Source organism: Pituophis catenifer, unplaced genomic scaffold (genome assembly GCF_029215685.1).
Source record: "Pituophis catenifer annectens isolate HBS135680 unplaced genomic scaffold, rPitCat1.0.hap2 SCAF_8, whole genome shotgun sequence".
NCBI classification, from domain to species: domain Eukaryota; kingdom Metazoa; phylum Chordata; class Lepidosauria; order Squamata; family Colubridae; genus Pituophis; species Pituophis catenifer.
The window spans coordinates 51,861,903-51,874,936 of NW_027256888.1; the positions used below are offsets into that span (position 1 = coordinate 51,861,903).

General features: G+C 35.3%; 1 protein-coding gene across 2 annotated transcripts; it reads right to left on the bottom strand.

The window, feature by feature from the left end:
* Positions 1 to 268: 268 nt before the first annotated feature.
* On the bottom strand, positions 269 to 11,356 carry NDUFC1 (NADH:ubiquinone oxidoreductase subunit C1). Of its 2 annotated transcripts, XR_011600704.1 has the most exons (5): positions 11,251 to 11,356; positions 10,212 to 10,315; positions 9,249 to 9,333; positions 6,565 to 6,700; positions 269 to 721 (listed from the first exon to the last, which is right to left on the bottom strand). XR_011600704.1 is itself a non-coding variant. In XM_070948978.1 (4 exons), the coding sequence occupies exons 1-3, from the start codon at positions 11,309 to 11,311 to the stop codon at positions 9,268 to 9,270; spliced, it is 231 nt and encodes a 76-aa protein (XP_070805079.1). In that variant the 5' UTR covers positions 11,312 to 11,356; the 3' UTR covers positions 269 to 721; positions 9,249 to 9,267. The 2 variants fall into 2 exon arrangements, 1 of the variants encoding a protein (XP_070805079.1); XM_070948978.1 differs by lacking the exon at positions 6,565 to 6,700.
* Between the last annotated feature and the right edge of the window lie 1,678 nt (positions 11,357 to 13,034).

A 13,034-nucleotide genomic window follows, 5' to 3' on the forward strand; every position in this document is an offset into this window, starting at 1 on the left:
TTTTCTCTTTTAGCCCAAGTGATGCAAAGAATGATAAAACAGTTTTGTTCTTTTGTGAGGGCATCTAATCTCAAAGCCGGGTAATCCATCAGTGAGAGTCTGTGATAACCAGTATGCACATAACATCTGACTAGCAACATTACCAGAATGGAAGAACAGATTGAAATTTGAACAGGAACTTTATAAGCAAGTTTCCTTTCCAACCAGTTTCACATGGCTTCAGACAAGAAACTTAAAGCTTCTTAAGGAAACAACTATCAGGCTGAAGTATGGCTCCATTCTTAATCTTTATTACTTATTTCATATAGCAATACAGACAAATGAGGTTTCCAACAGATACATCTGCATTGAGAAATAGGTATTTTACTGCTTTTAAATACCTCCCCAATATACAGGCAAAAGTAAACAAATAACATCAATGTTTACTGTATATTACCATATTTATAATTGCATCCCATTGAGCATTTTATCTCTCAAAACAATAAATGTTCAGCAGAATAATTTTGTTCAGATAAAGGGCAGATTGGCAAGCAAAATTAATCTTCAGTACTATTTATTAGATGGGTGATTACAAAGTGAAATAACAAACAAGTGCCTTTAAGTTTGCCTTTTATAGGATGCATTCAAAAAGAGTTATTTCTTAGCATTGGAATAGTCTGATTGAAGAAATCTCACTATTGGATTGACTTTGGAAGGACATTTATTTTTTCTTTCTTTAATTCTGAAAATGCAAAAGTACAGAGAAAAAATTCAAACCAATTTTCTAGTATAGGAATAAAGATGATAACCCAACAAACCAATAAGCTGAATGGATGAGACACTGCTATATTCAGCTATAAACTGAGAAGTCCCACTGAACTCATCAGGCATTGTTTCAATTCCAAAACTGCCGTTTCGAGCCCTGAACTATAGTGTGTTTTCATAAACAACAACAAAAATTCTACAAAATTTCTGGAATGTCTCTGAATGTGATCAGAAGGAAATTATATGCTGATCTGATAATGTGTTCATTTATGTATTCCATTCTTTTATAACCCTGCTGCTTTAGTTGCTAAAGAATCCTTCTCCATACATCTCTACACCTTTAGATCTCACACAACAGCAATACTTTTGAAGCACAGAGCCTTGGAGTAAGAAGGCCTTCAGCACACTAATGAGAAGTAGTCATTGGTTCTTTTTTAAATTATGCCCATTTAGATTTGCTCAGACTCAAGAGAGAGACAAAAGCACTGAACTCTGGACAGATGGTTTCTTTACCTCTCCCTCTAATGATGGAGGATATGTTTGATTTTGCAAAAAAAACATATATAGGTGTGCTATGCGAATGCTTCCTATATTGTGTTCTATTGCTATCTCTATGTTATTACTATGACAATTATGACTTATTATTACTAAGACAATTACTATGTTTTACACTATTACTATTCATTCTGAACTTGAAGTGAGGGTATTCCATGCTCAGAGAGCATTAGTATTACTATTCAATCAATCAAATTGATTTCGGTCTTAGACTAGCATGTTACTAATAACATAATTATGCTAAAATAGAAATAAAAATAGATTCAAAATGATAGAATAAAAAGTGAAGATAAAATTAATGTAAAATTACAAAGTACAGATATTAAAACACAAATGAATCCTATAAAATTACAATTATTTTTTTGAAGAACAATCTAGCACAAGATTAGAAAGTGGAAGAACATGAGTTACAATCCTGCCTTAGCCAGGAAAGTCAGCTGAGTGACCTTGGACCAATCACTCTCTCTCAGCCCAACTCATGTTATAGGGTTATTGTGGGCAAAATAAGAGGAGAAAGGTATGTTGGATATATTTGCCACCTTGAATTATTTGTAAAAACAAAGGTGGGATACAAATAAATACTATAAACTAAGACAATTATAAAAGGTAATGAATACTAGAATTTATAAAATACTATCAGAATGTAAGGCAATGCTAACATATCTTAAGTCTAATACTTGCTGAAGCCTTGTTAGGGTTTATTGGAATTAAAACCATAACATAATTTTATATAATTATAACAAAAAATAAAAATGTGTTGATGTTTAAAAGGAGAAAGAGGGGAAGGGGAAGAAGGAAATAGGGGAGGAAAGAAAAAACATATTATGCAGAATAATTCCTCCTAGAGAGGCTCTAGAGGCTGGGGACAGTAAAAAAGTCACTTCCTGTCCAACCGGAAGTTGGGAAATGGGCCGTTTCTGGCGTCCGGAGGGCCTCTGAGGGGGTGGGGAAGGCTGTTTTTCCCTCCCTAGACTCATAGAGAGGATCTGGACCCAGGTGAGAAAGAAAAATGGGACTATAAGGCCATTGCGTGCCAGGAGTGGGAGGTCACATGCACAGGGACGGGGTGCATAGAATTATGGTGGGGCACATGCGCACCTGAACCTCCCCAGGCCCCCCCTCTGGCATGCAATGGCAAAAAGGTTAGCCATCACTGCCCTATATAATTCCAAACAAGTTGCCGTCTAATGTCTTCTTAAAAATCTCCAGGGATAAGCACCCACAACCTCTGAAGGCAAGTTATTCCACTGATAGTTTTCACTGTCAGGAAATTTCTCCTCAGTTCTAGGTTGGATCTCCCTTTGATAAGTTTCCATCCATTGCTCTAGAATGGGTTATCTCCTTCTTTGTGACAGCCTCTCAAACTGTTACTCAAATTCTGACCTTTTCATTTAGAGCAGGAGTGTCAAACTCGTGTTGTCATGGCAGTGTCACATGACATATCGGGACTTTTTTCCCCTTTGCTAAACTGGGCGTGGGAGTGACCAGCACATGACACATCCGGCCCGTGGGCTTGGGGTTTGACAGCCCTGATTTAGAGGCTAAATTTGGTGCTTCTATGAGCTGCTAGACAGAAAAACAATTCCTAGACAACTCCCACCTTTCTCTAGGCATCCTTGCAAAGAAGCTGAAACTTGTTTTTCCTCAACATTGAGAAAGCAACTTGTGTATATAAACAGAGGCCAAACCTTAAGCACCGATGATGTTACCTAGATTAGTAATAAAACATCTACAAGGAAACAACCAAACTCAGGGAGCACCAAGGACCCCACAGTTCAACCCTGAACTACAAATATTCTTTTAGAATTACTATGTATTTTAGAGCAGGGTTTTTCAAACTGATTTCCTAGGATTCCACAAGAATCCCAACTTGAATGGATTCTGTCCCTCCTTCATTCTAGTGACTAATTTTCTTTTTTTTTTTTTTAAATACTTTATTGAATTTTCTAATTTTTTAAAAAGACAATGTACAATCACAATCTTGATCCGAGGTGCAATGTTTACACATTTCATAGATCAAACATTAAATGAATTCCATCCATAGTTATACAATATGCAGTTTTATACAATTTTTTTAGCTGAAATGGAAGTGAATAAAAAAAAAACCTAATAGTTTACAATGGAACATTTTTAAAAAGTAACTGAAGATTTCTTTGGGCAAAGAAGAAACATCTACTGTTTCTTCTGCCTCTTTGCACAATCTGCAGTTTGAATCAGTTGATTCTTTTCTGTTGTGACCTTCACTGCATTAGTTTAAGTAGCAGCCAAAATTCAACAGCCAAAATTAAGCCTTTTTTAAAAATATTTCACTTGTAACCCATTGCTAGGTTTTATCTTTATCAACTTTCCACTTGATTGTTTGTAGAAATTGACTGTATAATGCTATTTCTTGATGGCATTTTGTTCTTGATTTTATTACATTATTTTGATATTCATGTTTTCTTTCCAGCCCATTCAGTAAGTTCCAATTTTTAACTTGCATTAATGCTTGTTCTTGGCTGTCTTTTATGTAATCAGTCAGTGCATGCTTTTCTTTGACAGTTTGTTTGGAGGTATAATCTATCATTATGGAAATGAGTAGTCATTAGTTTTCTGGGTTTCAGCTTGTGTTTAATTAATCATTCCAACAGTATATCGTATCACAGGTATGCCACAGATATTGATGGCTTTCACAGTATTTCCACCATTTTTGCCTTTAGCACTTTTCTGATTCTTTGGATGTGATTTACCAATCACATTTTTAACTTGCCATACTTGATGTTATCCGATGATAAAAATGCCCAGATCAGTGGTGGGATTCTGCCGGTTTTAGGCGGTTCGGCCGAACCGTTTGTTAAATTGCTGGCTCGTGCCGCCCCTTGCCCCGTCCCTCCGCACAACTGGGCGAAGGGTGGGCGAGCCAGTAATTTAACAAATGGTTCAGTGTTTTTTTATAATTTTATTGGCCTCGCAGCTGCCGCGGGGCTTCAAAGAGCCGCCCTACAGCTGATCAGTGTTAAAAGAAAAGAAATGAGTAGACCGACGCCTGCAAAAATAAATGGGTAGACCCAGTGCTGGAATTCTACTTTGGTAGAACCGGTTGTTAAGTAGTTAAGTAGTTAAGCCAGTGGTTGCCAAAGTGGGCGGTACCGCCCCCTGGGGAGCGGTGGAATGCCTTAGGGGGCGGTAAGAGACAAGGGGGGCGGCAGGAGGGGCTAAATGGCAAGGAGGGTGGCCCCCACCCTTTGTCCTGTGCCTCACAGCACTTACCTCCTTGCAAGCAAACAGCAAGAAAAAACAGCCCCTTCAGCTTCAGCATCGGTTAATTAGCACAAATTGATTAGATCGGCCTCCCGCCTCTCAGCTGATTTGCTCTCAGCTGTTTTGCCAGGGCTCTATTGCTCTCTGCAAAGAGTGCTCGAGCAGATATTTTTCCCCCTAGCCTAGCTATGCTGAAAAAGCAAAATCGAAAGTAAAGCAGGGTCTTTGCTGCAACATGACAAAATGAGGCAGAGAGAGATTTCTTTTTCTTTTTCCTCACCAAAATAGGTAGGTGCAAACAATGGGAAATTTAGGGCAAAAGAGGAGAGTTCAAGATTTTAAAACACAAAAGAAAAAAAACTCTATTTAACTAGGGAATTGTAATAATTGAGATACTATTAATTGTATATTGTGTTGAAAGCAGAAATGGTTAAGTTGTGGTTTGGAGGAATATATGGGGGAAATTTTTGGTTTATTATTATTGGTAAATATAACTGATTTGTAAGAAATTGGATTGCATGAAAATAATTGGAATATTCATGTTCATATTGATTAATATACAAAAAAGATAGTTATATAACTAATTGATTTATATTAAAATGTTGAATTTGTATTAAACAACTGTAATATTACATAACCAATGTGAGAATGGATGTAAAAATAGATGACAATGGGAAGGGATATAATATAGAAGGGAAAAATTGAATTTGATTAAGATTAGAGCTGAGGATGAAGAGTAATATTGGTTTTTTACAAAAATAGATGAGGAATAAATATGGCAAAATGGAAATATAGAAATTGTAAATTTAATTGAAATGACTAAACACTGTTTAAATTTGTGTACCGGCCAAATACTCTGTTCAAAGAAAATACATTGTATGTTTGTATGTGTGTTTCTAATTATTGCTATTTATTCATATTTGTTCTCTTTTATTCTTTAAAGTTGAACAATTCATTCTTTATCTTAATATCTTTATATTTGTTTGGGGTTGGTTTTCTTCCCTTTCATCTTTTTTATTGTACAGCAATCTTTCTCCTCAAACCTACCACCCCTCTCTTTTCTTTCCTTCTTACTTTTTCTTCCCCCCCCTTCTTCTTCTCCTCCCTACTTCCTCTTCCTTTCTCCTTCTCCTCCTCTCTTCCTCCCTCTTACCCTCACTCCTCCTCTAATTTCCCTTCCCTTCCTTCATCCCTCTCTATTGCTGTATCCTTTTATGCACATGGACTACTCAGAGGGCTGAAAAAGTTATTTTTGACTGGTCCTCGCACTTTTGACCAGTCCTCGAACTTACAATTGTCCTAACATTTTATGTTTTTGCCCTATCTTGTCACCATGGTGAAGAGAAGCAGTTGTGAAATGAGTGACACAGTTGTTAAGAATGCTACAATGGGCATAAATGATGACCAGTCATAAGTGCGAAGACCTGTCAGAAATCACTTTTTTCAGCCCTCTGGGTAGTCCTTTTGTGCATATGGACTACTCAGAGGGCTGAAAAAGTTATTTTTGATTGGTCCTCGCACTTTTGACCAGTCCTCGAACTTACGACTGTCCTCACATTTTACGTTTTTGCTCTATCTTGTCACCATGATGAAGAGAAGCAGTTGTGAAATGAGTGACACGGTTGTTAAGAATGCCGCAATGGGCATAAATGTGAGGATGGTCATAAGTGCAAGGACCGGTCAAAAGTGTGAGGACCAGTCAGAAATGACTTTTTTCAGCCCTCTGAGTAGTCCCTATGCAGATAGCCACGCCCACCCGGTCACATGACCACCAAGCCACACCCCCAACTAAGCCACGCCCACAGAACCGGTTGTTAAAAAAATTGAATCCCACCACTGGCCCAGATACATATAGGCTTCATTCTGATAGCTTCTGATGGCTTATCCATTCATTCTGATAGCTTCTGATGGCTTATCCATTCAAAATTTCAATTCCATTACAGCAATTTTATTCAAATGTATTTTTACTGTAGCATATTACTCTAGCTCAAATTGCATTGCCATATCTGTATTAGAAATTCTTACCATATTTGTCAATTGTTGTATTTCAATTTCTAATTTTCTGTAAAGCATCAGATCGCCCATATAAAGCAAATGTGACATTTTATTAGCATTTTTGCTGTTTGGTTGTCAAGATTTGTTTTCTTCAAAGTCACTGGAACTAGAATCATAGCAATGACAAATAATAAGAGTGATGTCACTTTAGAAGATGCCTCTCCTAATGTTGACACCACCATATTTTTATTTCCAACATCCATTTCAGTCTTCCACTGCTTATTTTTTCTATAGATATATATATTTTTCCAATTTATATTTTTGACACATTATTATTATGGTTCATCACAGTCAGCACATGTTCAAATTGGACTTGGCATTTTATTCACCTATAAAGTCCTTCCCAAGGACCTGGGATAGGCAGATGTTATTATGGTGGGTTACAGTCAGCCAGATGATTAGGCTAGCTTTCACATTTATTCATGTATCAAGTTCCAAGGATCTGAGATAGACAGATGTTGTTTATGGTGTTAACAGTATCATCTCAGGATGTAAATTATTCTAAGTTGCTTTTTGCAATTGACTGGTAATGATTTTGTCAATAATTTTGTAATTATAATATATTTTATCCTGCCCTTTTATACATAACTCATAGCTTATTTTCCCCATTTCAACAACCCAGTGAATTGGATTAAGATGTGAAACAGCGACTGGCCAAAGTCACCCAGCTGACATATAGCAATTTTCTATGATAAAACTTTTGCATAATCTGAATGTTTTATAACCCTTGCAAGAGGTTAAATGGAAAAAATATTTCAGTTACTTTCCATATTAGTCAGTGTTTTATTTCAGGAAGCTTAATATTAATTAGGAATAAATCCAGCTTTGATAATTTCACTGCAGACTATGTCTCAGCTATGTTATCTTCAATGTAGAAAAAAGATTTTTTAAAATATTAATAATGCCACAATACAGTAGGCACAGTCATATCCATCTATACAGTTTACTTATAAAGAAATGATAGTCTCAAAGATTTTGAATTAAATTATAGAATGATTATCTAGCTCTTGAAAAATGTTTGTAAATTTTCTATGTTGTTGTGACAAAACAGTATATATTTTATAATTACAATTACTACTGTTAATCAGACAGACCATAATGTTAACTGAGTAATGTTGAATTAGAAATTAGTGTATTACCCTGTTTTCCCCAAAATAAGACATCCCCTGATAATAAATCCAGTTGGACTTTTGAGCGCATAGCAATAAGGCCAAGCGCTTATTTCAGGGTTCAAAAAAATATAAGACAGGGTCTTATTTTCAGAGAAACACCGTATATGTGTATGTCCATATGTGTGCACATACGCAACTTCAGTTTTTTTACTCCTAGCAGCTGTCTGGATTAATCCCTGCAGTTCTCTTGTCAAGATTTCAGTTGTTTACAATTGCCTACTTCCAGGGCTGAGAGAGAGAGAGAGAAACTGCCCAAGGTCATCCAGCTGGCTTTGTACCCAACACAGGATTAGAACCAACACTTTCCTGGTTTCAAACCTGGTGCCTTAAACACTAAACCAAACTGGTTATAGTGTAGGCTGAAATTACTCCAATCTAAAATCAGGAAGTTAATAGGAAAATAATGAGCCAATTATTCCTAGAATGGGTATATTATAGCAACAGGGTTTAATATTAAATGGGGCAGTGCTTTCAAAGTCTGCTACTATTTACAATGTTGGGTATCAGCATTCTTTAGAGAAACTATGCTAAATTAATGTGAAGCCATTTTTAGTACAAATAACTATGTATACAAAAACTTGTGAAAACACTCTCATGAAAGCTGGCATTTGAAAAGTTCCACATTTAAGTCTAGTTGCTGTTATGGCTGTTCTCTCTTATGATCTTAGAAAATGTTGTTCAAGAAAATCAGTAGATGATGATCTAAACCAAAGCCAGGAACAAACTTTACTATCATTACTTAACAATTACTAATGTTGAGAAATCTACTTTCCCTTCTCCCCTTTCTCTTCTGCCATTTATAATGGGAAATGGGAATTTTGAATGCTAACCAAAAATATACATAAAGACTGAGTTCAGATATAAGGGAGCTTTCTCTTTATGAATATGAGCCAGCTTCTCTCCACAATAGATTTCTGAGTTCCTCAAAAATATCTGGCACAGTCTTTAGTTAATCAAAATTTTATTATATCAAATCTAAAACTATACCCAGACTCAATCACTATTGGTTGCAACAAGCCCATTTCATGATTTGAAGTTGGAGTTTTTCAATTATTAGTATTTAAAGTTAACCATTGTTCATATTCGAACACAGTGCTAATCGTGGTAATGCTAAAGTGGAAGTGAAAACACCATGGCTGTATTTCAATAATGTACTAAGCTTCCATAGCAGTTTAATAAACATGCATGCATTACCATCTTCACCCTCTTATGTTTCTCCTTGAGCAGTGACAGAGTGAAGCAATTGCATTTTCAGTTTACAAGACTCAAAATTTGAAAACCAAGTGGATTAAAGAAGAATGAAGTGAAGTCTATCATACCAATATGGGGTATAGAACACTGAATTTCTTAGGGGCCTATATTATGGCGATGGAAAAAGCTATATAAAGCAACACAAGAGTTAAGTATTTTTAAAATTTACAAGATGGAAAAAAATCAAACCACAAAAAGAGTAAAGATATACAGGTTTAATTAAATACGTACCATAACAATCAGATTGGCATTAAGAATCTTGTTCTTTTTTTCTCCTTTCATATTCTGCCACTTCATAATCGTGGTGTCTGATAAGCTAAAAGATAATCATAGATAAATATATCGAACATACAAGGTTAGCATGTTCTTATGAACTTCTATTATTTCATTATAGTGGCATGACTACAATTTATACATTTAAAATACATTTATTTTACTTAGAATATTAGAGTTTCTATATTGTGAAAATGATAGAATTCAAATGATAATTTCAATATCCTTTAAGAGTCTACATTAGTTGCAAATTATTCAAACTTGCCAATTTCCAGTGTGGGGCTACATTTATACACCATGTTAACCCATAACAAGTTTGCACTAAGCCAAAACAAAGAATATTATGTATACACCAATAGTGTTCCCAGCTAATTCATCAAAATAGTGACCAAAATAATCTTTGGAAACAATTCTAACAGTAGCTTCCTGTTTGGAAAGGTAATTCATTCATTTCTCTATTTTAAAAGAGAACTAGATAACATGTTTCCAACCTATACGCGTAATGCTTTGAAGAGAGAGAAAGCCTAGGGAAGGTTATCAGCTTCTTATCTAATCTTAAAATAAGATCTAATGTTATCTAAGATATATGCTATATTCTCACATCACAGTCAATTCGGTACATAATGGCTAGTGTGCCACAAGTACAACTAAAGTCCAGTTTTAAGTAAATTTCTTCCACAATTCTATGCAAGCTAGGACATCTAATCTAGAACCAATATACTGTTTCCTGTTGGTAACATTCCACCAATTAGGAAATACATGTCATATAGCTCCTTGAGGTACATTCATGTTCATATATAAGGACAACTATGGAAAATGATCCATATAAGTGGTCAATTGATTAAAACTCATGAAAAGATGTAAAAAATCACTAATTAAAAGTTACTTTACAAATATTAATTTCATACATATTATTCTTACCATAACCCATAATAGAACAGTTGAAGAAAGACTCAGGCCAACTCTTATCCAGTTAGGATTGTTTGAATCTTCCCTTCCTATTTGGAATACTGAGCGAGACAATGCTAAAATAAAAAAGTTTCAAAATACATTAGTTCTGAAATGAATGCAAAATTGTTTTGGAAAATAATTCTTCAGTTATGGATTATGCACATTTTTCCCAATTAAACCCAAAACAATTAAGTCATATTATGACGATTTATTATTTGAGCCACAAATTACATTATTTGTGTCACAGGTTATATTTTCATAAGACAGACAAGATAGAAATAGGAAACAATTTTAGCTGAAGTGTCATAGTTGTGAATAAGTATGTAGTTATTAGATGAAATTGGAATTTTGTAAAGATTCTTTTCATATACTGCACGTTTAGTTATATCAGAAGAAAAGTATAATACAGTTTATTGTAAAACACAACATTTAAACAGAATATAACAAACGGGAAGAAGTAATGGTGTTTTAAATTTAAAATAATTTGTTTTTAAACAAATATATACCCTATCTTTTTACTCCTTAAAGAAAATGATTTTTTTCCCCTACACTCATGTATGATCCCGGGGAGAAAAATATTTAAGGAGGTTCCAATGATAAGACCTTTTTCCCTTCCAATCACTGCAGAGCGCTAAAAACAGGTATCTTACACAAAGTAACCCATCAGGCTTTCGATGGAAGAAAAAAAGAGGAATGTAATGACCGTGCAGTAATATGCTCATATGTTCATCACTCTGATAAAGAGATGCCACTGATGCACAAATACACCCAACTCGCTGCCCTAATTTGACCACACGGGGCACCGCAAATCGTTGTATGCAGAGAGGGCTCAGCAAAATGGTCAAATAAGACCTGCAAGCTGAAGGTTATACGTTCAGTCTAGGGCGCAACACTCACACATTCACTCAACATGGGTCGGGCAACAGAACACTCATGCAAATTGAACGTTTTCCTCTCAATAGCCAAGTCCGAAAAGAAAATAAATCCCACCCGAGACCATGCAACTCACGTGGAGTCACCTTCCTTGGAACCTGCAAAAACCACTTCGCAGCCCGCAAGGTCGCCGCCATGTTACTTTTCTTCTCTCGAGAGAAGCAATGAGACAAACGCACCAATCCAAGAGTAAGAGGGGCGGCTGCTAAAAAGATCTAAGGAAAGGATTTGGGGCGTCATCTATCGACAACTCGGCAAACTCCTCAAGTCAGCCGTAATAGAAGCTCATCTCCACATTGACATTCGTTTTTAATTAGGGTTTGGGTGTTTTGTTTGTTTGATGCTGTATTCTGCTGTGTTTTTTATTTCGGGAACTAAAATATACACAAAGCTTGTTTTTCAAGCTTTTCTTGAAATCACTGCTGTTGATAGCACTCTCCGTTCTGTTAAATTCTGTTAAAAGTGGATTGTTGTAATCGGAATTACTACAAGTGGATTGTAGTAATCAAAAAAATAATATCATAATAAATGTTATTCTAATCTCGTTGTTTTCATAATTAAAAGGTTGCACTTTTTTAAAAAAAAATAATTAAAAGCATGAAAGTTCAGATAGCTGAAAGTGAAATTTTGATAGTAAATATTATTTATTTATTTATTTATTATTTATTATTTGGACTTATATGCCGCCTATCTCCGAAAGGACTCAGGGTGGCTCACAACAATAAAACCCACAAAGTTCTATTTTTTTAAAAAAAAATACTCAATAAAATTATAAAAACCATTAAAATATTAATCTATTCAGAACAGAGTACTATAACACTTAAAGGGTTGTGTTGTTGTTCAGTCACTAAGTCCCGACCACATGGACCATAGCATAAAGGACTGTAGTCAATGAATGTTACCTCTGTCCTACACGTGTGTGTGTGTGTGTGTGTGTGTGTGTGTGTGTGTTATGTATGCACACGCACGTGCACATTTACCTGCAGGTAATCTTTTTAAAAAGTTGACTTCTGAATATGAAGTTTTCACATCATAAATTTCTGAAAGTATTACTGAGTACAGAATAGATATAAAATTAGGCTTACATGCTTTCTAATGAAATAGAAAGGGTCAGTTACAAGACTATAATCCTTGTCAGCGTCAAGTGTGTTTCTCAGTTTAAAAAGTGCTGATCATTTTGGAAGCCATATACTATTAACTATAGTAATTCTGGGCTCCAATTTCAAACCTGAGGTTTCAGGAATGCTGCCTTACAGCTGGTTTTTCCAGTTTTTTGAGATTAATAATACAAGACTGTTGTAAGAAGTGGTAAAAAGACTCTGTCGGTATGAAGTTGATTGTATACCTTTATACTGGAGATGAAAAGAAACAGAAAATCTTAGAACGTCAAACTTGTTTTCCTACCCAATTTTTAATTGGAATTTTGTGCTACAGGTTCCAAAGTGACAACTATTGTCTTTTTAAATAACTAACATCTATTTATTTTTTATTTATTTGTCAAGCATATATAACAGGTTAAAGTATAAACATAATTTGAATACATGAAGAGTAAGAATAAAAAAGAGTATTAGGACAGGGACGGTAGGCACGCTGGTGCTCTTATGCACGCCCCTTACAGACCTACTATAGATACTGTGATAGTGGAGATCTAGGTGTAGCTTTAAGTGTAGAACGACATTAAATGCCAGATATTAAAGACATGACAGGCTATTTTCCTTATGCTTTGGGGGGCTTCATACAGGCATCACGTGGGCGATTGCGAGGAATGGCTGTTTGCTCTGACCATGCACTTAAGTCAGTTTGAATTTTACAGTTTTAAGTTGTAATACTCTTTCTCCAGGACAATTCCAACAATCTCCA

Bases quoted from the DNA above. Each gene is read 5' to 3' on its own strand.
- NDUFC1 (XM_070948978.1), bottom strand. From the start codon at position 11,311: ATGGCGGCGACCTTGCGGGCTGCGAAGTGGTTTTTGCAGGTTCCAAGG. The intron at 10,316-11,250 runs GTGAGTTGCATG...TTTTTATTTTAG, and splicing joins TCCAAGGAAGGTGACTCCAC to CATTGTCTCGCTCAGTATTC. The intron at 9,334-10,211 runs GTAAGAATAATA...ATTATCTTTTAG, and splicing joins CTGTTCTATTATGGGTTATG to CTTATCAGACACCACGATTA.